Genomic DNA, 24503 nt, shown 5'->3' with positions numbered 1-24503 from the left:
TCTAGGGAAAAATGCCCCAGCCCATTCAATCTCTCCTAATAGTTGTACTCTCTTAGTTCTGGTTTCATTCTTAAAAATCTTTTTTGCAGTTCCTCAAGTCTTTTATAACGTACAATATATGGACTCCATGCACATCTACCCTATCAAACCCCTCTCAGGGATCAATTTAATTCATTCAGGAGCCTGGGCTTGGGGATGATTCAATGTTATGGGGTTCATTCCAGGAATTATCATTGAATCCATTCTGTTAAGGTTTGGAAGTGGATTTGGGAATGATTCAATTCCATCCCAGATGAGGTCTGGGTTTGAAAATTGATTCCATTATGGGCTGGGCTGCTATTAGAAATGATTCATTCTGTGAGTGTCTGGAAACAGAATTGGGAAAGATCCCACTCTGTTAAGGGTTGGAACTGGGATTGTTTCTTTTTCTGAGGGGTTGGGGCTGCGATTCTGTTAAGGGTTGGAGCTGACCCTACATGTGGTTTGGTTCGGTGAGCAGTAACTCTGATCACCTTCACAAAGGAAGATCAGGCATAACCTTATATTAAGGAATTGAATTCGCACAGGGTGGAAGTCGGGCTATCTCCCAGTCATCCGCCAGATGTTTGGAGGGAGATCTGTTGAAGCCTGCAGAAAGAATGGAAATCTAATCCAGGGATTCGGAAGAAAAATCAATCCCTAAAGATTTAGTATGTACTGGTGAAGACTGGTACTGACACTGGCTATAAATTTGCTCACCATTGTCATAGAATCACAGAATTTACAGCACAGAAACAGCCCATTTGGCCTAACAGGTTTGTGTTCATCCTGTACATCAGACCACTCTTCATCTCACCCTGTCATCATGACCTTATACGTATCTAGTGTTATGAAAGTGCTTCTGTTTTGTTAAAAATATTTTTTGAGAAACTCATAGTCAAATTGAAGAAATGTTGGACAAGTTTTAACAAGAGGACACTGAAAGAACTAGTTTGGCAACAACGTTTACTGGTTGTCACGTGACTCAAGTTAAAAATAGAACAGAACCTCTGGTAACCGGGGAAGATGTGTGCAGAGAAATGTCAGGCGCACAGGACAGAACCCCAGCTCAGCCCAGCCTGTTCCATCTCTTTAAAAAGCCTGTAGAAGAAGTGTCACAGAGGAAGAGACCAGATTCTTGCTGAATGTTTAAAGAAAAGCCTGCTAAATTAATTCTCAACGCCGCCTGAAAAGAACTGTTCTAAAAGATCCCAGTGAACCGTCTACATGTACTCGGAGGCCAGACTGTATGCCAGTTTTGGAACACAACATATCTCATTTGCTGTTTTCTTCAAGAATGAGTAAGTATTTAGCCCAAGTGGGGTTTTTTTGTCTGTAACAGAGCTCTGAACAAAAATCCCTTCTATTTTTCTGGTTAACCGGTGCATGCGACTGTGAGTGTGAGGGGCTAAGGTAAAAAGGGAACTTTAAAATTTCAATCTGTGTGTTCATGCTTTACTTCATTACTGGTTAAGACTTGTTCTATAATAAACTGATAATTTTGTAATTCATTAAAGAAACCTGGTTAGTGTGTTTTATTCTGGGAAAAATAGAGTATCGGTAAGTTTAAATATATGTTGTGACGTGTGGAGAAGTGGAACTAGAATAAACAATGCATTCCTCCTGCCTTGGTCATAACACTAGCTTCCCCTTAAATGCATCTGTGTTATTTGCCCCCACTGTGTCAAGTAGTAGCCAGTTCCACATGCTGAACCACTCTCTGGGTAAATACATTTCTCCTAAATTGCTTATTCTATTTATTTATACCTTATCCATGTCTACCCCATCAACGCCCTTCATTATTTTAAAGGCCTCTACTAGGTCATCCCTCGGCCTTCACTATTCCAGAGAAAAGAGCTCCAGCCTGTTCAATCTTTCCCGATAGAAAAAAAAATTCAGCCCATCGTGCCTCTGCTGAATGCTTTTTCGTTAGAAACATTACCCAGATTACTTCAAAGTGATTTTCACTTACCTACGGGTTGAACCTGAATGGAGTCTATGGACAGGTTATTTCCAATGACTGAAGATGTGTTTTTCAGTCTTTCTTGAACGAGCCTCTCTTCTAGGTAAATATTTTTGGTGATATTATAATACAGAAAGGCCAAGCATTCGTAGCTGAGGAGGAAATAATACATGAGAAATGGAGATGCATTATGGTTTGGATCACAATGCGACCGAGTTTCCTGTGACTTTACAACTGAGTGGCTCCAGAGGGCAGTAAAAAAACAAAAAGAACAAAGAAAATCACAGCACAGGAACAGGCCCTTCGGCCCTCCAAGCCTACGCCGATCCAAATCCTCTATCTAAACCTGTCGCCTGTTTTCTAAGGGTCTGTATCTCTTTGCTTCCTGCCCATTCATGTATCTGTCTAGATACATCTTAAAAGACGCTATCGTGCCCGCGTCTACCACCTCTGCTGGCAACGCGTTCCAGGCACCCACCACCCTCTGCGTAAAGAACTTTCCACGCATATCCCCCCTAAACTTTTCCCCTTTCACTTTGAACTCGTGTTCCCTAGTAATTGAATCCTCCACTCTGGGAAAAAGCTTCTTGCTATCCACCCTGTCTATACCTCTCATGATTTTGTACACCTCAATCAGGTCCCCCCTCAACCTCCGTCTTTCTAATGAAAATAATCCTAATCTACTCAACCTCTCTTCATAGCTAGCGCCCTCCATACCAGGCAACATCCTGGTGAACCTCCTCTGCACCCTCTTCAAAGCATCCACATCCTTTTGGTAATGTGGCGACCAGAACTGCACGCAGTATTCCAAATGTGGCCAAACCAAAGTCCTATACAACTGTAACATGACCTGCCAACTCTTGTACTCAATACCCCGTCCGATGAAGGAAAGCATGCCGTATGCCTTCTTGACCACTCTATTGACCTGCGTTGCCACCTTCAGGGAACAATGGACCTGAACACCCAAATCTCTCTGTACATCAATTTTCCCCAGGACTTTTCCATTTACTGTATAGTTCACTCTTGAATTAGATCTTCCAAAATGCATCGCCTCGCATTTGCCGTGATTGAACTCCATCTGCCATTTCTCTGCCCAACTCTCCAGTCTATCTATATTCTGCTGTATTCTCTGACAGCCCCCTTCACTATCTGCTACTCCACCAATCTTAGTGTCATCTGCAAACTTGCTAATCAGACCACCTATACTTTCCTCCAAATCATTTATGTATATCACAAACAACAATGGTCCCAGCACGGATCCCTGTGGAACACCACTGGTCACACGTCTTCATTTTGAGAAACTCCCTTCCACTGCTACTCTCTGTCTCCTGTTGCCCAGCCAGTTCTTTATCAATCTAGCTAGTACACCCTGGACCCCATGCGCCTTCACTTTCTCCATCAGCCTACCATGGGGAACCTTATCAAACGCCTTACTGAAGTCCATGTATACGACATCTACAGCCCTTCCCTCATCAACCAAAATTGTCACTTCCTCAAAGAATTCTATTAAGTTGGTAAGACATGACCTTCCCTGCACAAAACCATGTTGCCTATCACTGATAAGCCCATTTTCTTCCAGATGGGAATAGATCCTATCCCTCAGTATCTTCTCCAGAAGCTTCCCTACCACTGACGTCAGGCTCACCGGTCTATAATTACCTGGATTATCCCTGCTACCCTTCTTAAACAAGGGGACAACATTAGCAATTCTCCAGTCCTCCGGGACCTCACCCGTGTTTAAGGAAGTTGCAAAGATATCTGTTAAGGCCCCAACTATTTCCTCTCTCGCTTCCCACAGTAACCTGGGATAGATCCCATCTGGACCTGGGGACTTGTCCACCTTAATGCCTTTTAGAATACCCAACACTTTCTCCCTCCTTATGCCGACTTGACCTAGAGTAATCAGTAAAGAGTCAACCATGAGGGGCTTGGTCTCACATAAAGGCCAGGCCAGGTAAGGACAACAGGTTTCCTTCCCTAAAGGACATTAGTGAACCAGTTGGGTTTTTGCAACAATCCAACAGGTTCATGGTCATTTTTACTGAGACCAGATTTGTATTTCCAAATTCTTTTGAACCAGATTCAAATCCTCAAACAGCCCATTGTGGGATTTGAACTCATGTACTCTGGATTATTATTCCAGACATCTAGATTAGTACTCACATAACTACTGCACTACAATAATAAGCAACTATCTGGCACAGTGACCCAGCCAAGACTCACACCTGCGTCTGGCAAAATGCATGCTGAGGGCTTGAAGCAGTTGTTACCTGTTCCATTCTAAATGGAGGTGTAGCAATCGAAGGGGAGAGCGCAAAATATTTGTTCCTTACCTTGTGCTTGCGGCTGATCTGGAAATCCGGTGCCTTGAGGTTTTGTTGCTTTCAAGAATCCTAACCAGTGACAGAAAAGAATTCTGATTTTTTTAAAAACTACTCAGTGGAATGTACTGGGGAAAAAAAGACAGTTGGGTTTTCGACAACAATTCAGAAACTTAGCGACATTTGGCGAATTAGCAAATTTATTGAATTTGGTGTCTTAATTTGCTATTGTGAGATTTGAACTCATAAGAATATAAGAAATAGGAGCAGGTGTAGGCCATTGGGCCCCTCGAGCCTGCCGTCATCCAGTAAGATCATGGTTGATCTGATCTTGGCCTCAACTCCACTTTCCTGCCTGTTCCAGTATTCCTGCCAGTTCCCAATAGCGAAGGTGATCAGCTGCACATCATAAAAACTACACTAACCATACCCAGTTAATTAGCCACCACATGTTGCTAACTATCTTCCCCCATAACTTCCTATCTTCCAGGTTATAGAGGTAGCAGGAGCTCCAGTCCATTCAATAAACCAATGGCAAAAATAATATTCCCAATATGGCCAGCGAATCATTCACCAGAACGTAACTCGGCCCTGCTTTTGTGTAGCTTGTATCATTTGATATAACTTCTTTCCTGCCCTGAAGCTGAGGGATGTTAGCACTGGGTAATGGAACATCTTTCAATTCAGGCATCTAGTGCCAGTTCTAACCATGCCACAGCCCCAATTTTGGGAGAGCATCTCAATCTGTGCCAAAGTAACAGTGTAATTCACTTCTAATTAGTGCCAAATTAAGGGAACCTTTTGGGTTAACAGCCCATTAGGAACTGGATAGAACCTTTTCTGAGGGAAGTTAAGAGTCAAACATTGCTGTGGGTCTGTAGTCACATATAGGCCAGCCTGGGTAAGGATGAAAGATTCCCTTCCCTCAAGGACGCTGGTGAAACAGTTGAGTTTTCATCACAATCGGTAGGTAGATAGTCAACATTATTGTTACTAGCTTTTTATTCCAGATGTCAGCTCACCAAGGGCATTTAGAGATGGGCAATGAATGTTAGCCTTGCCAGCGATGCCCACATCCTGTTCATGAGTAAAAAAAAATCAATCCTGTTACTAATGGGTTCTTGACACAAAAAGTTCCCATAGTTTGGCACTAATTAAAAGTGATTTCAGGTATTTGACCGAGTGTAATGGTTGGATGAGGACCGTCATGCAATGAAACCTCCAGGAATACGTCCAACCAGAGTTGGACACGCTATGCAAGGGAAAGGCACCTTGAGTTACAGTGGCAGGTGTGGGTTTCCATGATTAGCATCTCCTGGACATTTCCTTGATTGCCTTTGGATGTCGGAGAAGGGATTTCCCAACACTTTTCCTAAACCAGCCTCAGGATTTCCTGTCTGTATTTTTGCCTCTCTCAGGAATCAGTTAGCCTGGGAAGGGAGTGAATTGATGGTGCAGGTAGGTTGCACCATGTTTGGGTGGGAAGGGGATGGAATTGGTCTTCTTACATAGAATTACATAGAATATACAGAACAGACACAGGCCATTCGGCCCAACCACTCTACGTCAGCATTTATGCTCCGCTTCAATCTTGTCTCTTCCTTCCTCATAAAACTCTACTAGTGTAAACCACTATTCCTTTCTCCCTGATGTGTTTAGTGGCCCATTAAATGGATCTATACTGATCACCTCAACCACTCTCTGTGGTAGCGAGTTCCACATTCTCACTACCCTCTGGGTAAAGAAGTTTCTTCTGAATTCCCCATTGGATTTCTTGGTGACTATCTTATATTGATGGCTTCTAGTTATGCACTTCACCACAAGTAGAGATTCATCTTGTTCAAAAGAAGAGGCACTGACCTGAAACGTTAACTCTGTTTTTCTCTCCACAGATGCTGCCAGACCTGCTGAGTATTTCCAGCATTTCTTGTTTTATTTATTATTATATTAGAAATTCATCTCTCTACCTACTCTATCAAAACCTTTCATACTTTTAAAGACTTCTATTAGGTCACCCTTCAGCCTTCTCTTTTCAAGAGAAAAGAGACCTAGATTGTTTATTCTTTCCTGATAGTATAACCTCACAGTACTGGTCTTGTTCTAGTAAAGGAGCTGGTCTTATCAACATCCTTTCCCTTATGTTACGTGTAAGACATTCACACAATTGCGCTGGACTGGACTTAAACTCAGGTTCTAGAAGTGAAGAGCTTGTGTTTCACCTTCTACATCACACTGTGTAATATCAATAACAAAATCATCCTGTGAAATTCCTCCATTGCCCAGTTTAACAGGGGGCGTTAACCCACGATTTTATTGGTACCTTCCTGAACGATTTTAACCTTTGGGTTTGTATACAGAGACTCCATCTCCTCACCTGACACTTTCCACGTATACAGAGTAATTCCAGTTCTGAAAAGACTCAGTGAGCTGAAACATAAATGGGAAACGCAAATCAGTGCACAGCCCGATCTATTAGCAAACATGTATTTTACATCCTTTGCTCAGATAAGCAACAGTGTCGGGAAAAAAAATGCGAAAGCAGTTAAGTCATAACATCTACTTAGAATGCCTGTACAGGAAATAATCCCATGCTCTTGCGTAATATACATTGTTAAGTTGGATAAGGGCTAGGTCATGAGAGGGAGTGAGAGGATAAGCAATTGATTGCAAGAGGGGAAACAGTCAATTAAGATGGTTCCCCGCCTCCTACTCCTGTACAGATAAGGGTCTCTGGATCACATATGGAAGCCCTTCTGAGTTCTCCCCTTCCTAACCAGAGTCAAGAGGCCAACCTCAGCACCCTTGCTGCCATACCAGCTGGCCCAGCACAAAGTGGGACCCTCCTGGTCTCTATGGTTTACTTGCTCTGTCTTAAACAGCTGAGTAACAAGGGGAGTGGGGGCGGGGAGGCCTTGAAGATGAGGGTATTACTGGGACACAGGGGAGGCGGTGGTGTACTGCTAATGTCACTGAACTAATAGGACCAGGCTAGCGCTCTGGGGACATAAGTTTGAATCCCACCACAGCAGGGTGGCACAGTGGCGCAGTGGTTAGCACTGCAGCCTCACAGCTCCAGCGACCCGGGTTCGGTTCTGGGTACTGCCTGTGCGGAGTTTGCAAGTTCTCCCTGTGACCGCGTGGGTTTCCTCCGGGTGCTCCGGTTTCCTCCCACAGCCAAAGACTTGCAGGTTGATAAATAAATTGGCCATTGTAAATTGCCCCGAGTGTAGGTAGGTGGTAGGAGAATTGTGGGGATGTGGTAGGGAATGTAGGATTCATATAAATGGGTGGTTGATGGTCGGCACAGACTGAGTGGACCAAAGGGCCTGTTTCAGTGCTGTATCTCTCTATGACTCTATGGTGAAATTTGAATTCAATTAATACATCTGGAATTAAAAAGCTAGTCTAATAGTGACGATTGTTGTAAAAACCCAACTGGTTCACTTATGTCCTTCAGGGAAGGAAATCTGCCAACCTTACCTAGTCTGGCCTACATATGACTCCAGATCCACAGCAATGTGGTTGACTGTTAAATTCCCTATGAAATGGCCTAGCAAGCTGCTCAGGTCAAGGGCAATTAGGGATGTGCAATAAATGCTGGCCTAGCTAGTGATGCCCACATCCCATGAACGAGGGTAGGTCAGTGATATTGCACAAGAGCTGGGAAAAGGCAAACTGAAATGACCTACCCAGACTGATACTCTTTGCTCCAGCTGAACCTTGCTCATATTTCCATTGGTCAGGTCATGGACTGTAAACTGTGTCCTGTATAAGAGTCCCCCTGTGTAATGAATACAATGCAAGTTACCCATTCAAATCGCAAGAGGGCACAACTTCCTCTAGTCACTGGGCATAGCCACGATGGGTGTGTGTTTAGAAGCTGTTTAAAATCTGCCTGGAGATAGTGAATGGAGGAAATCTTCATACAAACACTTTTATGCTGCTGCTACACAAAGTGCCCAGAGGAACACATGCCATCTTCACTCCCCTCAATGGCAACCCCCAGCTGTGGGCAGAGTGTGTTGCCCAGCACAGTCCCAACTCTCCACCAACCAGAACAAATTTGTGACGGTCGCAGTGGTACATTGCTGACCATATGAGCTGGCACTCCGCACAGCACCAGCTTAACCTAGCTCTGGCACTGTTTAACTCTCTCCGCAGGCCCAGGAGAGCTGGAATACTGTGAATTCAGTGACACCCCTGCTTCACTGCTGACAATAAACAGTGTTAAGAAACCCTGACATTTTATTTGTAAGCTTTATGTTGTCTGCTCTTGAGGGATAAGAGGGGGGAACAAATCTAATCATTGTGTGAAAATGAGGGAAGCAAAAATAGCAGATTCACCTCACTCTCTCCCTTAATCAAGGAAGAGAAATTCTACCCAATGCATTTGCTAAGAACTCAGATAAATGGAATAAGCTTCTTTGCTGTGGGCTTATGGGGTGAATTTGATAATTTAGCTGTCCTGACACTTAGGGCTTTGTACTATGGGAGCACATCGACCAGGAATGTCCCCTCTTCACCCAGGAGAAGATGCTGCAACCTTCTGTTTGGCATCTCCTCACTCAGAGCAGCTCCAAGCATGTCCTGAGTAGAGGCAGAGGATCAAACTTGCCTTGTCCCCCTCTGGGCCATTGAGTGTTAAGGGGTTCAAGGTTCCTTGCCAACTGTGTGTTTTTTTTTTAAATGGCATAGTTTTTATGTCAATCATTCTGAGGTATATTTAACACAGATACCAGGAGTGAGGGATTTCAGTTGGAGAGACGGGAGAGATTGCTAATGTTCTCCTTAGAGCAGATAAAGTTAAGGGATGATTTAATAGAGGTGTTCAAAATTATGAGGGGTTTTGGTAGAGTAAATAGGGAGAAACTGTTTCCACTGGCAGGAGGGTTGGTAACCACAGGACACAGATTTAAGGTAATTGGTAAAAGAACCAGAGCGGAGATGAGGAGAATTTTTTTTTTTACAAAGCAAGTTGTTGACCGCGACCTGGGATGGGGAGGGGGGGGGGGGCGTTATCTTATGAAGAAAGGTTGTACAGTTTGGGCCTGTATCCATTGGAGTTTCGAAGGATGACAGGTGACCTTATTGAAACATATCAGATCCTGAGGGGATAATAAAAGCAAAATGCTGAGGGGACTTGACAGGATGGATGCTGAAAGGATGTTTCCCCTTGTGGGAGAGACTAGAACTAGGGGATACAGTTTAAAAATAAGGGGTTGCTCATTTAAGACAGAGATGAGAAATGTTTTGAGGGTTGTGAGTTTGTGGAACACTCTTCCCCAGACAGCAGTGGAGGCAAGGTCATTGAATACTTTTAAGGCAGAGTTAGACAGATTCTTGCTTAACAAGAGAGTCAAAGGGTATTGGGGGTAGGCGGGAAAGTGGGATTGAGGCCACAATCAGATCAGCCATGATCTTACTAACTGGCGGAGCAGGCTCGAAGGGGCTGAATTGCCTACTCCTGCTCCTATGATCATATGATCCGGAACTGTCTGAAAGGGTAGTGGAAGGAGACTCAATAGTAATTTTCAAAGGGAATTGGATATATGATTGAAAATAAGAAATTTACAGAGCTTTGGGGAAAGAGGAGGGGAGTGAATTAATTGGATAGCTCCTTCAAAGAGCTAGCACAGTCACATGGGCTGAATAGCCTCCTCTGTGCCTTACGATTCTATCATTCAGAAAATAAAAGAGTGGGTATGTGAGCCAACTGTTAGGATAGTTAGAAGTCCAGTATCTGGTTGCAGTAGGTCTCACACTATGAGAGAATACGAGAGGCAAACTTTCAACGGATGGATAAGATAACAGATGGAAGACAGCCTAAAAAAAGATGTTTTCTTATTTTTTTTAAATGGTATTAAAAACACAATATTGTCCCATTATCTGGTGTACACATAAGATTCAAAGATATCATTACATTGTTGTGTGTTTCTGGTTTTCTTGTGCAGTACTGTAATACACAAATTCTGTAATTATACAATTGGTCAAATAGCTACATTCTAAGGGCTATTTAAGTGCCGAATGTGCAGTCTTCATTGAATGATCTGTAAAGACAGGCTCAGGGGTAGAAAGGGACACAGAAGGCAGTGCCCACTTCTGCCCAGTTCCATGCCTCACATGTATACAATTGAATGGCATTCGTTGACTAGATCTTCTGTGCTTATCCCATTCGGAAACATCCTGGCTCCTGGCCAGTGTGAGAAAAGAAAGCTGAATCAGTGCCAGATGTGGGTAAGCAACAATTGTGAAAGAAGGAGGGAGGGGATAGTCTGCACAGTCCTCACTAGATGGCGCCTTTCACATTACTAACGGGTGCTGGGGTTAGTTATAATCAGAGGTGTGCGTTAGTGGATAGGATTGTGGTCATTTGCAAGGAGGAGACAAAAACGGTGTCACTTTCCAGCCTAAATCAAGCACAGGCAGACACGGAATTAACCCTCTGAGAAGACAGCAAAAGCAATCAGTGCCAGAGTTCAATTTAATCACTGCGGTACAATTTCTCTGACAATATTCCTTGTTCGAACTCTGTATGAGACATGTTTCCTCATTCACTCTATTTAAATCAGTGCAAGTATACATTACGTACTATTTCTTTAGAGTCAAAATGCATCCAATGGTCTCAAAGGGTTAATATACTAAGTGCTAAACAAAGTGAGATTCAACCTGAGGCCTGAAATTCACTTTTTTGTAAACTTGACCAGCATGGGCCCAAAGTTGCCCTTTGCTCAGTTTCAAGAAGATTAACACTCTCTGTGGTACTTCACTCAATTAACTCCACTCTTGCATCCCAACACAGAGCAGGGCAGAATAATCTACAGCTGCAGTCAAGCAAAAGTACACAAATTCTTCCTCCCCTGCAAGTGAAGAATATCATACAGCTGCCAGATTTATATACTAAAACAATTATAAAGACTTGAAGTTCTTCTTTCAATAAAAAAAAATTATGTTTTTGCTTTAGTCAATAACCCCTTAACAAAACTGCAGGAATGTGCTGCTTGTCACTGAGAGAAACTGGCTGCTATTCATTGAAAGAGGAATTTCAATTTGTGGTTTGGAAAGTGCAATAGCACCTTACTGGAAGAAAGTAGCAATAGAATAATGCCCCTCTCCTGATGTCTGTCCTTAAAGGGGAGTCAATGCTTGCATATTTTTGCTTATTTGTTTTTGCTTTGGATGCATAATTAATGAGAATGTGATTTAATCACGGCTGCTAAACACTACTTGGTGAGCCTTGCAAAATGAAGGTGTTCTACAACCATCAAGCTTCATATGTGCTGTACTATCAACTATGTCTACATGTTCAGCTCAGTGCTTCCAAATTACAGGATCAGCACACGTGAGTCAACTACTGGCAGTGATTTTTGTTGAGTTTCCACTACGGGTTTCTACAGGTGCTCTTAAGACATACAATTAGCAACCATAACTCCACACAAGCAGCCCGTCCAGTCAGCCTCTTCACAGAGACAGGACGCAGAGGCTTGGCCAGGGGTGCTTTCCAAACTCATGGAGGGAGCCACGTTGAGTCCATATGCATCATGGGAGGGAAATGGAGGAAGTGTCACGGTGGCTGATGAAAAGACGGATTCAAGCTGGGAGAGGCATGTCGTAGAGGTTTGAGACGGCTGCAGTGGCTGTTCGGGGAGAGTGTTAGTCCCTGTGCTGATGACAATACCCCAGATCGATTGAGTAGGTGGTACAATAATGGAGAGAGCCGGAGTAGAATTCATTGGTAATGTGGGCATCAGTATTAGTTCTTGAGTTCCAACATTTAGCTGAGGAGCTCCTACGGATGTTGAAGTAAACCCGACTGATAGTCCATGAGCTGAAATACTGAGTGGGAATGAGTGCAACCCCTGATTATAAAAGTTTGGCTCTTCAGCAAAGTGCTGTGGCTCAAGATGCTGCAATGTTCTTGCAAGTATTTGACTTGTTAAAGTTATATTTATAGCTATAGTTGAGAAATCTTTTGATGGTTGTGCAGAGCTTCCATCTGGCATGTGTTTGGGTTCTGTCCCTGTAAAAATGCCATCTGAATTCATGAGTTGGGGGCTTCTTGTTAGCAATTGGGTATGTGTAATGAGCAAGGCCCATTGCGCTCCCAAATGCACAGGCATCATAGTCACGGCCTGGAGATCTTTAGACCTTTCCAATACTGAATTTGAAAATGGTTCCCACCTCAATGCAGGACTCCCAAAAGCATGGGCCACAAAGCTCTTTATTCTATCTGGAACAGAAACCAACAATGAATGCCATGTTTTTGTATCGTCCGCAGAGACCTTGGCCAACTGATGCTCAAGTTGGACTTTCTTTTCCTGTTGTGTAGTGGAGGTCACACGTTTCTCTTGAGTTTGTGAGCCTGAAGTCACGGTTGAACTTTTAATTACATGAGAAATAATTCCCCAATGGTTCTGAAATCCTTCTGGAACTGTCAGTGGAAAACTAGGAAAATCTGTACCATTCATACTCCCATGAGTTGAATTTGGTGTCAACGCGAGAATTTTCTCCAATTCAGAAAGATCATCATGATGAAGGGAAGTTGCGTTTTCACTTCTTACAATTGAAGAGACATCTAAAGGCACAGGCTGGAGCATGTCTGTCACCTCTGGGATCCAGTCCAACGGTACAGTCCATGTGCTCCCAACCTTTACAATTGAAGTCTCCAACGAAGGCTTGAGTTTATCAGCTAGTGCTGAGGACTCAATCTTCAGGCGAAGAGTCTCAGGAGTTAAGTCAGTTGAAGTGTACAAGGGTACAAGTGAAACTTCTTCGTCTTTGGTCAGCAACCCAGTATCATCTAGAGCCAATGTCTTCCATTTGCTTTCCGTCACCAAAGGTGCACGTTGATGGCTTTGTGTCATGTGCAGTGTGATATTAGTCAGTGAGACCTGGTTATGGTCTTTGTCAGTTAACTTCTGACTGACAGGAAGGAAGTGAGGGTGTGGTTCTCCTGCAGATAATCTCCACTGACTGTCTATACTCGGTGAAGCCACTTTTAAAGGAGATAAATGCCTTATTGGTGCCAGTGGTGATTCAAAGACTCTTGTCACTACTGATGTACTACACATCTCAATGTGTGTTTGTGCACCAGTTTGTAACACTATAGCATTAGTGTTGCCTGACTGCACAGTTCCTGAAATGGAGGGATGGATGCTGAACTCAAGAGCCCCCATTGACAATGTCTCTGTGTTGTACTGGAAATGTCTGACACTTTTGTTGTGTTCAGATGTAGATGGTTTCAGAGAATTACCCCAGAAATTGTCTGGCGTGGAAGGACTATTTCCCACATCTGGCATTGACGGAGCTGAAGAAACATGGATTACAGCATCAGGATGGTTCAAGTTCTTGTGTGACTTAGTTGATATGACCAGAGAGTCCATGTCTGTACTTTGCACTAGAATAGGAATGCCATCTTCTTGCCCTCTTACTGAAAACTGGCCTGGAAACAGTGTAAACTTTTCAGATTGCCTTAATTGATTTTCTAACTTTTCAGTACTGATGAACAACCTTTGCGTTGATGAAATAGATTCTTTGGCAAAGTTGCTTGTTAAGTGGACCAAAACTGTTGCATTTGTCAGTTGAGTAACAGTAAAACTGCTGTTGTCCTTTTCAAAGGTTGTACTTGATATGATGGACTTTGGGTCATCAGAACCAACGTGTCCTGGAGCAAGTAATGAAGGTGGCCAACTGGACAAGCTATTGATGTTGTCCAGTGGCAAGGCAGTGCTTGAAGACTTAATATCAAAATGGTACATGTGAAACGTTAGTTCATGGGCACCTATAGAAGATTCAATATTGTCATGAAGAGATGATGCTGTAGTCTCAGTGTTGAATTGATCCCTCAAAGGTGCATGTAATGTGTTTAATGGATTTCCCATCTGATTGGAACTACTGGTGACCATCCAGAGTGAACCATATAATAAATGTCCGTGAAATACAACAGTTGTTTGTGTGTTTACTTTGTGTACTGGCACTGTTGGAGTGGGTCTAATTGTTGGATACAAAACTAAAGATGGCATTTGGGACGGTATCACCACTGTTTTTAACCAACCAGTGGACCTGTCATCAATAACATGTTGACTTGGTGATAGTGCAGAAGGAATGCTTTGCACCAAACTGTACAATGCTCCCAATCCAGCATCAGCTCCTTCTTCAGTTGTTAATATCTCATGACTTTCAAGAATAATGGATGACATCTCAGAACCGGAGTCAAAATCATTGTCCTCGGTTACATTATGAGTCAAATTCTCACCAGAAACCTTCAAGTCCCAAGACGGGTTGATTGGCTTCCTTAACCGGGTGATGAGGTCAGAAGCTAATCGAGCGGTGTTTGGTTTTTTCTTGGTTGCACTTCCATTTCCGGCACTGCTGGTTGCCCTCTTCAATGCCTTTGAATCCTCTGTAGTCCCATGTGGCTTCTTGGTGACGGCCTTGGTGAAGACGATAGAAGCACTGTGCATGTTAAGTATCCCTGGTCTGAAAGCACTGGGCATGTTGGGTCTGGGTCTCAGTGGGTATCTCAAAGGTGTGGAGATAATACCCAGTGGGTTCCTGGAGCTTCTCATTCGTTGCTCTGTTTGCGAGGTCAAGCGTTGCCAGGATACCTTTAACAGGCTGTGGTTTGCTCGGAGGACAGCTGGGACCGGAACCTGGAACCCCTGCAAATCTGTATCATTAAAGCTTCCAGCTGTTGGTGGGCAAATCATCCCATAATTAACTCATCACATTAATCTACAACAAATCCGATTCTTAACGGTCAATATCAGCTCAAGTTAAGTCTACATTTTTTCACAACCCCTCCATCCTCCCCACCCACCAGTCCAGTGTAGCAGGTAAGTTATCAAATCAGTAACTGAGCTGTTCAGATCCGGTTTGATCCTGAGTCTGTGCTGATCTCAGCCAGGGATGTGGCAGACGGCAGTGGGGAGTTACATTGATTCCTGCTCCTGATTAATGTCCAGCAGCCTTCACCACCCCTCCCCCCATTCTGGAAAGGTGGGTGTGTGGGTGACAGGCTGACTGGAACAGAAGGAGGCCAATCAACCCCTCAAGCCTCTTCTGCCATTCAATCAGATCATAGCCAATCTGTTACCTCAAGTCCAGGCTCAGCTGTGATGCAGCCCACAGTCCAACAGCCTGCTAGCATCCACCATCAAGGTTCACACATGACTCATGACCATGTGGATGCCTCAGCAACCATGCCAGCAGGGAGTCAACACCCTCAGAAAGGACGAGGGGGGAGGAAAAAGTCAATCCATCCTTTTGCTCTCCCAGCCTTCATCTTTCCATTTCATTCCAATTAACGTTTCAACTTGTGCAGCACGTTTAAGACAGCATTACGTCAAGCACGTCAATTAAGCTGCTGTTGAATGTATCAAAACACATGTTAATCTGTGTTCGGTATTATCATACAACAGGTGCCTCGGGAGATTCTTGCTAATTAAATGGAAAGCAATGGATGCCCTGGGCATCATCAGCACAAACATCAGGGACAACAATCAGTGTCTATTTATTTCTCTACCATACCATTGCTTTGTCACATGTTCAGCCTCTGCTCAAACTCAACTGCAAAACACATCATTGAATATTAGTAACATGTAGCCCATCCTGACTTGCACTCTCTAATGTGTGCTCCTCCAATCACAGTGAGGACAGTCTCACACGCTCCTTTGTGCTGGGAGAAGGACTTTCTAATCATTATAGGTCAGTTTTATTTTGATGCATGGGGTGAAATCGTGCTCGTTATCACCCGTGGGACGAATTTCTTGAGTTAGCATTTTGGGGGAGGGGGTGTAATTTTGAAGTTGTGTGATCGAGCTGTTGATAGTGAACTACCTGTTTTACATCTCTCCCAGATGTTTATTTCCAGTTGAAGTTGCTCCACAGAAACCTCTTCCCACCCTACCTCATTTCACTTTATCAGTATATCTTTCTATTCCTTTCTCCATCATGTACTTAACCAGCTTCCCCTTAAATACATGTGTAAGCTAACACCAGGCAGGCTTATATTGTCCCATTAGTTTGAGGCTTAGTGCAAAAACCATGAAAGTTGATTTATCTGAAATGGAAAAGAAATAAATTGAGCACATTCCAAACTTCTTGAATTGGTACTTTGGATTTGTAAAAACTCTAAAAATTCATTAATCTTAAACAATAACACTCACATATCAGAAATATGAGGGGCTTTTGGGTATTCATGGCTCTGCCTTTAGGGGTAATTCTGAGCTCCCAGCAAGGAGTCTCATTCATTGGGATAATCGGGGACACAATGTTGTAAACCCCAGCGGTGAATTTCCTCAGGATGTTCTCCTGATTGTAGCATCAATGGAAAACCCCGTTTACTCACTGTTAGCACAAGTGAGTTCACTTGGGCGAAGGTACTGGAGGATGGCAAATGTACATGGGTCAATAGCTCAACAGGAGATGGGGCCTTCAGGGAAGCAGTGGAGAAATTGGGGATGGAAGATCCCTCAGCAAACATCAAATGGGATCTGTTTTTGGGTACCTTTTATTTAATGGGGAATTTTAACACCTGTGCAGTCCCTGGAGCAATGAGGAAGAACCACTTAAAATGTTTGGGATGGTAGGTCTCAGCCTTCCCTTTCACCACTGATAGATTATTACATAGCATTAGCAAAGGAATGTAATGCATGTCAGCACACAGCTTCCTCAATCCGCACCAGCCGTGTTAATGGGAGTGCCACCGCCAAAAAGAGCCCAATGTTTTCACTAAGCATGCTCAGTTGATTCATTAGATAAACTCATAGATCAAAGCAAGCATTTGTTGTGGGTGTTGCAAGTATTCAAAGGAAGATGAGGCAAAAAAAAAAGCTGCCTTGCTGAAACTTCCATTTTTAAAATGTATTTATTCCTCCAGTCCAAACATCATTGGGCGGCGCAGTGGTTAGCACCGTAGCCTCACAGCTCCAGCGACCCCGGTTCAATTCTGGGTACTGCCTGTGCGGAGTTTGCAAGTTCTCCCTGTGACTGTGTGGGTTTCTGCCGGGTGCTCTGGTTTCCTCCCACAGCCAAAGACTTGCAGGTTGATAGGTAAATTGGCCATTATAAATTGATTAATGTAGGATTAATATAAATGTGTGGTTGATGGTCAGCACAGACTCGGTGGGCTGAAGGGCCTGTTTCAGTGCTGTATCTCTAAATAAAAAATAAATTTCCACTGAAAGATGTAGAGCAGATCACAGAGGTGGAATGGCCCACAGTGTAAGGACAGCACCTTATGTCCTACCCCTGCCCCTTAAGGACATTGCTGTCCCTCCTTTTGAGTGCACGAACCATCTGCATTGCCTATCTGTGCTGTGGCTCATGTGGGTGGCATTCTTATCTCACTGACAGGGAAAAGTCGTGGGTTCAAGAGACTTAAGCACATAATCCAGGATAACACTCGCAGTGCAATACTGAGGGAGGGCTGCACTCTCAGAAGTACAGGTGAGATATTAAACTGAGGTGCAGCCTGCTCTCTCGGGTAGTTGTAAAATATCCCTTGGCATTATTTCAAAAAAGAGCAGCTGAATTCTCCACTGTGTCCTGGCTAATATTTATCCCTCAATCAACATCACTAAAATATTATCTTGTTGCTGTTTGTGGGAGCTTGCTGTGCACAAATTGGCTGCTCCATTACAACTATGACTATGCTTCAAAAGTACTTTGTTGGTGCGAATTGCTTTGGGTCACCCTGAGGTTGTGAAAGGACACTGTATAAATGTCAGTTTTTTCTTTTCTGTCAAAATATCCCTTCATCAAACATCCTGTTCCATTGGCCTGACAGCAGGAAAGGATGCTTCACTGTCACACATACTAGATGTAGCTCACTGAGCACCATGTGTTACTTAAGCTGCATCAGGGCACAAAGGGGTCAACATTCTCCATCCAAAGTTTGTTTCCCTCTTTGATGAAGTTCAGAAGTATCTCAAGTGAGGTAGTTGGCAGTGAGATTGACGCCCCTCCATTGCCACATTAGGTAAGACTACCACTGCTACTGTGACACAAGCTGACACCACTGCCACCGCTGCCCCATCCTGCCACCACCACCACCAGCCATGCGACCATCACCCCTCAGCACTATCACGAGCCCCAATGCTCTCCTATAGTGCTTCTATAGCATAAGATTATGTTTTACAGGGCACACACCATCTGTTTAAAGGGACTATTTGGGAAATTATTTTTAAAAGAATTCTTTTGGTTTGTGATTGGGAAAAGAACCAGGAAATGGGATGCACTGTTCACAACAAATTGACCTCACGTGACAGGACAATGTGTTTTTGTTTTACTCATTTTACATCACTGTATCATGCAAGATTTGCCAGTCAATTTTTTTGTTGTTGTGAGAATATTGCCCCTTTAAATATATGTTTGTGCTCTTTTAAAGCTAAATTATTATCTTCATCCAGCCCCAATAGCATCATTCCCACAGCTCTATTAGTACTCCATCCACCTACACTCTCACCATTGAAGAGCTTTCCGACATTCCTTCCCTACCTTCACTGTTTGGAGAACTACCATTGCTGTTTTGGAAGAGCGTGGAGGTTTGCAGGCCTGAGTAATAAAAACACTGGTTATGCACTCAGTCAGAATCAGCCACCACCATTTTTCCTTTGGTTCGCCAGCCATCTGACTCACGGAGAAATCTGTCACCAAACAGCTACCAAGCCAAACCATTGAGAAGTCAACATATATAGAGCATTTGCCTGCCTGATTTGCCCAAAGGGTCTCCCAACTACCCACTTTTTTTCAGAGGTCTTAAGAACAGGTTAGCTGCAGATAAGGCAATGGAACCCCAGTGACTCCTGCAGTTTAACCAAGTAAAAGCATATAGTTTAGCAGCAAATATCATTGAGATGCATCCCACTGCTTGTCTGGCTAGGGCCACGCTACTCATTGGGACATTGGTTACCTGAAAATGAGTGGGAAGAATCCCAGCCCATCCAATGGCAGGTCTTCCTCTTCAGGTCTCAATAATAAGCAGGCTGGAAGGTCAATCATCACCAGTGCGCTGGGAGCACTGTAGGCCTGGTTAGTCAGGCATTTGGACTGGCAAGTCTGCTCCAGACGATCGAATCAATGCCAATCTTACATTGCCAGCAATGTCTCCTAAGGAGCCAACTCAACCCTAAAGAGACTTTGCTTCCTTCCTCCCTTCCATGGAAGATAGTTACTGTTGTGGGATGTCCTTAAGGGCAGACCACCTTAAGGACTGCAAGTGAACATCATCAGAGGAAGTGATGTTGAGTCACACATGACCAGCTGGTTGTGGGTGGAGCCCAACATAGTAAGTCATGTTCAAGATTGAATATTACTTCTATTCCTGTGACTCTTAACAATAGATCACAAACCAAAGGACAAGTAATATTACAGTTATGAATTAGCCTGAGGCATGGTATCAGTCGAGTAGCCTCCATTAATGCCCTCCTTGGGTCAGTGGATAGCACTCTTACCTAGGAGTCAGAAGTTTCTGAGTTCAAGTCCCACTCCAGGGACTTGAGCACAAAATCTAGGCTGACCATCTAGTACAGTACTGAGAGAATGCTGCACTGTGGGAGGTGGTATCTTTCAGATGAGCCATTAAACTGAGTCTTTGTCTGCCATCTCAAGCGAACATAAATAATCTCATGGCACTATTTTGAAAAGAGGTGGGGGAGTTATTCTCAGTGTCCTGCCATTATTTAATCCTCAAACAACATACCTATAAGATTATCTCATCATTAACACAATGATTGCTGTGTACAAATTGGCTGCTGCATTTCCTACATTGCAACAGTGACTACTCTTTAAAACACTTAATTGACTGTCAAGCACTTCATTGAAGTGGTGAAAGGCACTATATAAATGCAAGTTCTTTGACTTGACTGGGATGCAAGGGAACACTCACTGCATCTGACTTGTGAGACTGCCACAAGGCCATTCTCCCCTCAATGATGGGATCTTGTATTTTGCATCTACATTTACAGTGATTAAAGTTTCAAACATCTAGTGACTTACTCGGCTCTGTAGGTTCTCTGGGCTCTTGAGTTGTGACTTCAGTGAATGGAACATTGGTGCCTTTGTGACGTAAGCAAATGCAAGATATTGATCACATGGCTAAAAACATGGCCTTTTAGTAAAAAAAAAGCTCTTAACATTTCACAGTAACTCTCAGACCTTTTGAGCCATGGAGTAAAGAATTGTTATTGCATATCAGAATGCAGGGATTGCAGTGCATGGCTCCCTTGTGAATATGATATTTGTTCAATAACAATAATTATTAACAATATCAGTAATGTGGTTATGAATTATTTTCTGGTGTTCTCTGTGCACTGCCAATGGTACATGCTCTGTTTAGTCGTTGCTGACGCGTGAGACTATCCGATTTTGACCTTTGACCCATGATCTTGCACACTGCCGCACATTGTAAGAACGAGGCAGCACGAGGGAAGTGTGACACAGCTCACAGAACAATACATAAACCACCTGATTAACAAAAATGCATGAACTGCCCTGATTAACAATAACAAAAAACAGAACCGCCAACTCGAATTCCACACGGAACTTGTGATTCCTTTTTTTTTTAAGGGTCTGACATGCAAGGGAGACCTCTCAGCATCTTAAAGAGTCTCCAAAGGCAATCACCTAAAAGTGCAGCATTTCAGTTTGTCTGCAGCAGAGTTTGTTTTCTCTCCCTGTACGGGACATGTCCCACTTACAGAAATCAAGACAGCTTAGGTGGAAGTTGGCAGGGCCTCTGGATTCCTAATTCCACACAGGAGATACTCCTGGTTTTTTTAATCAGCTAAAACCATGCAGATTAGCAGAGTCATGGTATCATAATGGCACCGAAAGAAGCCATTTGGCCCATCAAGTCCATGATGGCTCTCTGTAGAGCAATCCAATCAGTCCCATTCCCAGCTGCCTGTCCAATTGGGACCCTGCCTATCCATTGGGCCATTGGTTTGCAGAGTTCTCTGAAGCCAGTGGGAAAAATCCTATCTCTCGTGCTGCCAGAGATACTCAGCAAAAATATCATCTTAGGGAATCAAGGAATGTGATGAGCGGGCAGGAAAATGGAGTTGAATCCTAAGATCAGCCATGTTCATTTTGAATGGCGGAGCAGGTTCGATGGGCCATATAGTCTACTCCTGCTCCTTTTTCTTGTGTTCTTCTTTCTTGTGGCCTCGAAACCTGCCTCACAAGTTTGACCCGATGTCAATTCCAGGGGCTTTAACTCCCCGCACGCATTCAAACCCACCGTCCCTTGTAATCCTCTGTACACTCAACTATATACCGAAAATCTTCCGTCTTAACTTACTTCATACCACAAAATAGAATATAAAGTAATGTGTATGTATTACAACATGCTATAATTATGTATTGCAAACTATTATATATTACACCACACACTTGTAGTACAATACTATACTGTACTATATTGTACCATACTATATAACTGGGTGGCTAGTTTTTTCAGCTGGCACAGACACGATGGGCTGAATGGCCTCTTTCTGTGCCATAACTTTTCTATGGTTCTACAGTTCCATAGCAAACAATATTTCAGAATATACCACCAGACTATTGGATTTAATATATTCTTTCTGCAACAGAATATTATAATACAGTAAGTGACAAATTATTCTTAATTTTCTTCACTTAGGCTTTCTCTCAACTTTTTCCATCATAAATAACTATGTGCACATTGAAATATCTATGTAAAAATGTCATGCTGTGATTACACCCTTCTTCCAAGGGAGGAGTTGCAGCACCACCACTGGTGGGAGGGTATACTAACATTGGCTTTTTCCATTATAATTTGCACATAGTAATTGATAATTGGAAATATATTGAAATAAGAAAATAATCAATAAAACATACTTTGCTTACCAGAAGTGAAGGGCTCGGGGCTGTTAGCTCCATGCGTGTTAGTGGTGCTAGCGATGAGGTTAGCTGATGTGGTAGCTGGTAACAAGACAAGGAAGAGGCAGCCAGGTAACAGCAGATTATTACAGGTGGGACAAAGGGGTTAGACATTATACAGTTACTGAATGCAGCTCATGAGCTGCACACGGTGAACGGAATGATACCTCCCGTGAGTTTTTCATGTTTTGCAAAGATCATGGATTTTGCCATCGCATGGAACTCATGTCAACCTTGGCTCAGTGGTAACAGTCTACCCTCTGAGCATGGAGGGTTGTGGGTTTATGTCCTGCTCTGGATACTTGAGCATGTCATCTAAGCTGATGCTTCAGTGCAGTAGTGAGGAACTGCTGCACTGTTGGAGGTACCATCTCTTAAATAACACATTAAACTGAGGCAGAGTCTTGCATCTGAGGTAGATGTGAAAGATCCCAGTGCACGATTTGAAGAAGAGCTCTTAAATGGCACTAATAAACCAATTGGGTTCTTACAACAATCCACCATGTTTCTGGGACTAGCCCATAGTCTACAAGATCAGTTGGAATCAATCATCAGGGCAAGGTTTGAACTTTAACTCCTGGGTCACTGGTTCAATACTGTAGCCACTAGTAGTGGAGCCTGGGATCACATAGATGTGAATTGCATTTCATGAGGGGCCCACACAGATTCCTGCTCCTCTTCCTCCCTCCACAAGTTTATATCCTTTAGGAAAGGAAACCTGCTGTCCTTAGCTGTCTGACTGATAGGTGGCTCCAATCCCCGCTAATGTGTTTGACTCTTAACTGCCCTCTGAAGTAGCCATTCGGTTGTATCAAACTTTTCAAGGGGCAACTATGGATGAGCAACATCTGCCAGCCTTGCCAGTAATGCAAGAATAAAATTTACAGTCAACATTGCAACAGTGTGAGTCCTTTTAAGTAATTGTAATACATACAAATTTAGTACATCTAGTAAAATACAGGGCACCCAATCCGAATCTTTTAAATTCTCATCCTTGTTCTCAATCCCTCCTTGGCCTTGCCACTCCCTATCTCTGTAATCGCCCCACAACTCCCTAAGATATCTGTTGTCCTCTAATTCTGGTCTCTTGAGCATCCCCAATTTTAATCGTTCCATCATTGGCAGCCATGCCTTAGTCTGCCTAGGCCATAAGTTCTGGAATTTTCTCCCCTAAACTTCACTGCCCCTCCATCTCTCTTTTCTCCTTTAAGACTCACCTTAAAACCTACCTTGGCAAAACTTCTCATTGCACACAAAATTTTTTCATGCGGCTCGGTGTCAAATTTTGTTTGGTAATGCTCTTGTGAAGTGCCTTGGGATGTTTTATTGAGTTAAAAGTGATATATAAATTTAAGTTGTTGTTGTTTGCATTGGTCCGTTTGCATAACAGAGTTACTGTCATGGATGAGAGACCCTCCTGCTAGGATCTACGGCTCGACACTGCCCTCTAAGGCTTCATGCCCCTTCAAAGAGTTAAGTTTTTTAAGTAAATCTAAACGGGAGGCACAGAGGTGGCTCTCGGGAGCTGACAACAATTGGCAGCAAGTGATTTACGGATCTCGCATACTTCCAATGATCCAGGCAATTTATTTTCTTTTGTGGCTGCTAGCCAAATTCCAGGAAAGGATTGAAGGCACACATCAGGAGTGACAATTAGACAGGGTTTCAAGAGAAACCCGCACAGGCAGTGAGTGACATACTACCGCCCTGATTACACAAATGCTTCCTACTCAGCCAACTTCTCCAGCGGCCTGGCTAGTTCTTGTTGCAGCTTTTCTGACGCGTCTTTTGCTGACAGAATGTCAGCAAGGCTTGTGATCCTGATGATTAAACAGTCCATTGAACTCAAAAGCCTCCTCTGACATGTCATCCAATTCAAAGCATTAATCGTCAGCACAAAAAGGCAGCAGCAAGCTGGCTGCTTGGCAATGTGTGCCTGCACAATGCCCTCCATGTAAATGGGATCAAACGGGAAAAGATGCTGGCAGCTGCAACAGAACGAGGCAGGGATTTTAACTAATGAACTACCTCAGCCCATGGGCTATGAATGCTGCCAGTGCAGAAAGAGAAGGCAGGTAGTGTTTGTGAGAGACACACTAAAGTTTGGGCAACAATTAACTTGTTTTAAATTTGAACTTGCTGCTCTTCCTCTCCTGTTCTCTTCTCCCTAAAGATGCTGGTTGGGGTGGAAATTTTTCACAGCTCCTTTATCAGGTGCCAGCCAGTGTTAGACCGGCCTGGGCTCTTGGTAATGGTTTTATCATGAGCTGCCGGTGCCTCCACAAGCAGTCCCTGCATTT

At 43.5% G+C, this 24503-nt stretch overlaps 1 protein-coding gene across 9 annotated transcripts in view; it reads right to left on the bottom strand.

Annotated features, from left to right (window-relative positions):
* adgrg6 (adhesion G protein-coupled receptor G6) overlaps nt 1–24503 on the bottom strand; it is a 157417-nt gene that overhangs the window by 89568 nt on the left and 43346 nt on the right. For 3 of the 9 annotated variants that reach the window (XM_068045547.1, XM_068045545.1, XM_068045552.1), the window contains exons 8-14: nt 22162–22245; nt 20299–20358; nt 18799–18855; nt 7992–8083; nt 6677–6729; nt 4315–4374; nt 1991–2133 (exon numbers count right to left, since the gene is read on the bottom strand). In XM_068045547.1, the coding sequence (XP_067901648.1) occupies nt 1991–2133; nt 4315–4374; nt 6677–6729; nt 7992–8083; nt 18799–18855; nt 20299–20358; nt 22162–22245 (549 nt within the window). The remainder of the gene's footprint in view (nt 1–1990; nt 2134–4314; nt 4375–6676; nt 6730–7991; nt 8084–18798; nt 18856–20298; nt 20359–22161; nt 22246–24503) is intronic. The other 6 variants (XM_068045546.1, XM_068045548.1, XM_068045549.1 and 3 more) reach the window with 6 other exon arrangements.

The sequence above is a fragment of the Heterodontus francisci genome, chromosome 13, assembly GCF_036365525.1.
Source record: "Heterodontus francisci isolate sHetFra1 chromosome 13, sHetFra1.hap1, whole genome shotgun sequence".
NCBI classification, from domain to species: domain Eukaryota; kingdom Metazoa; phylum Chordata; class Chondrichthyes; order Heterodontiformes; family Heterodontidae; genus Heterodontus; species Heterodontus francisci.
Note: the sequence above shows the minus strand (reverse complement) of the source record. Positions and strands in the feature narration are given on the sequence as shown.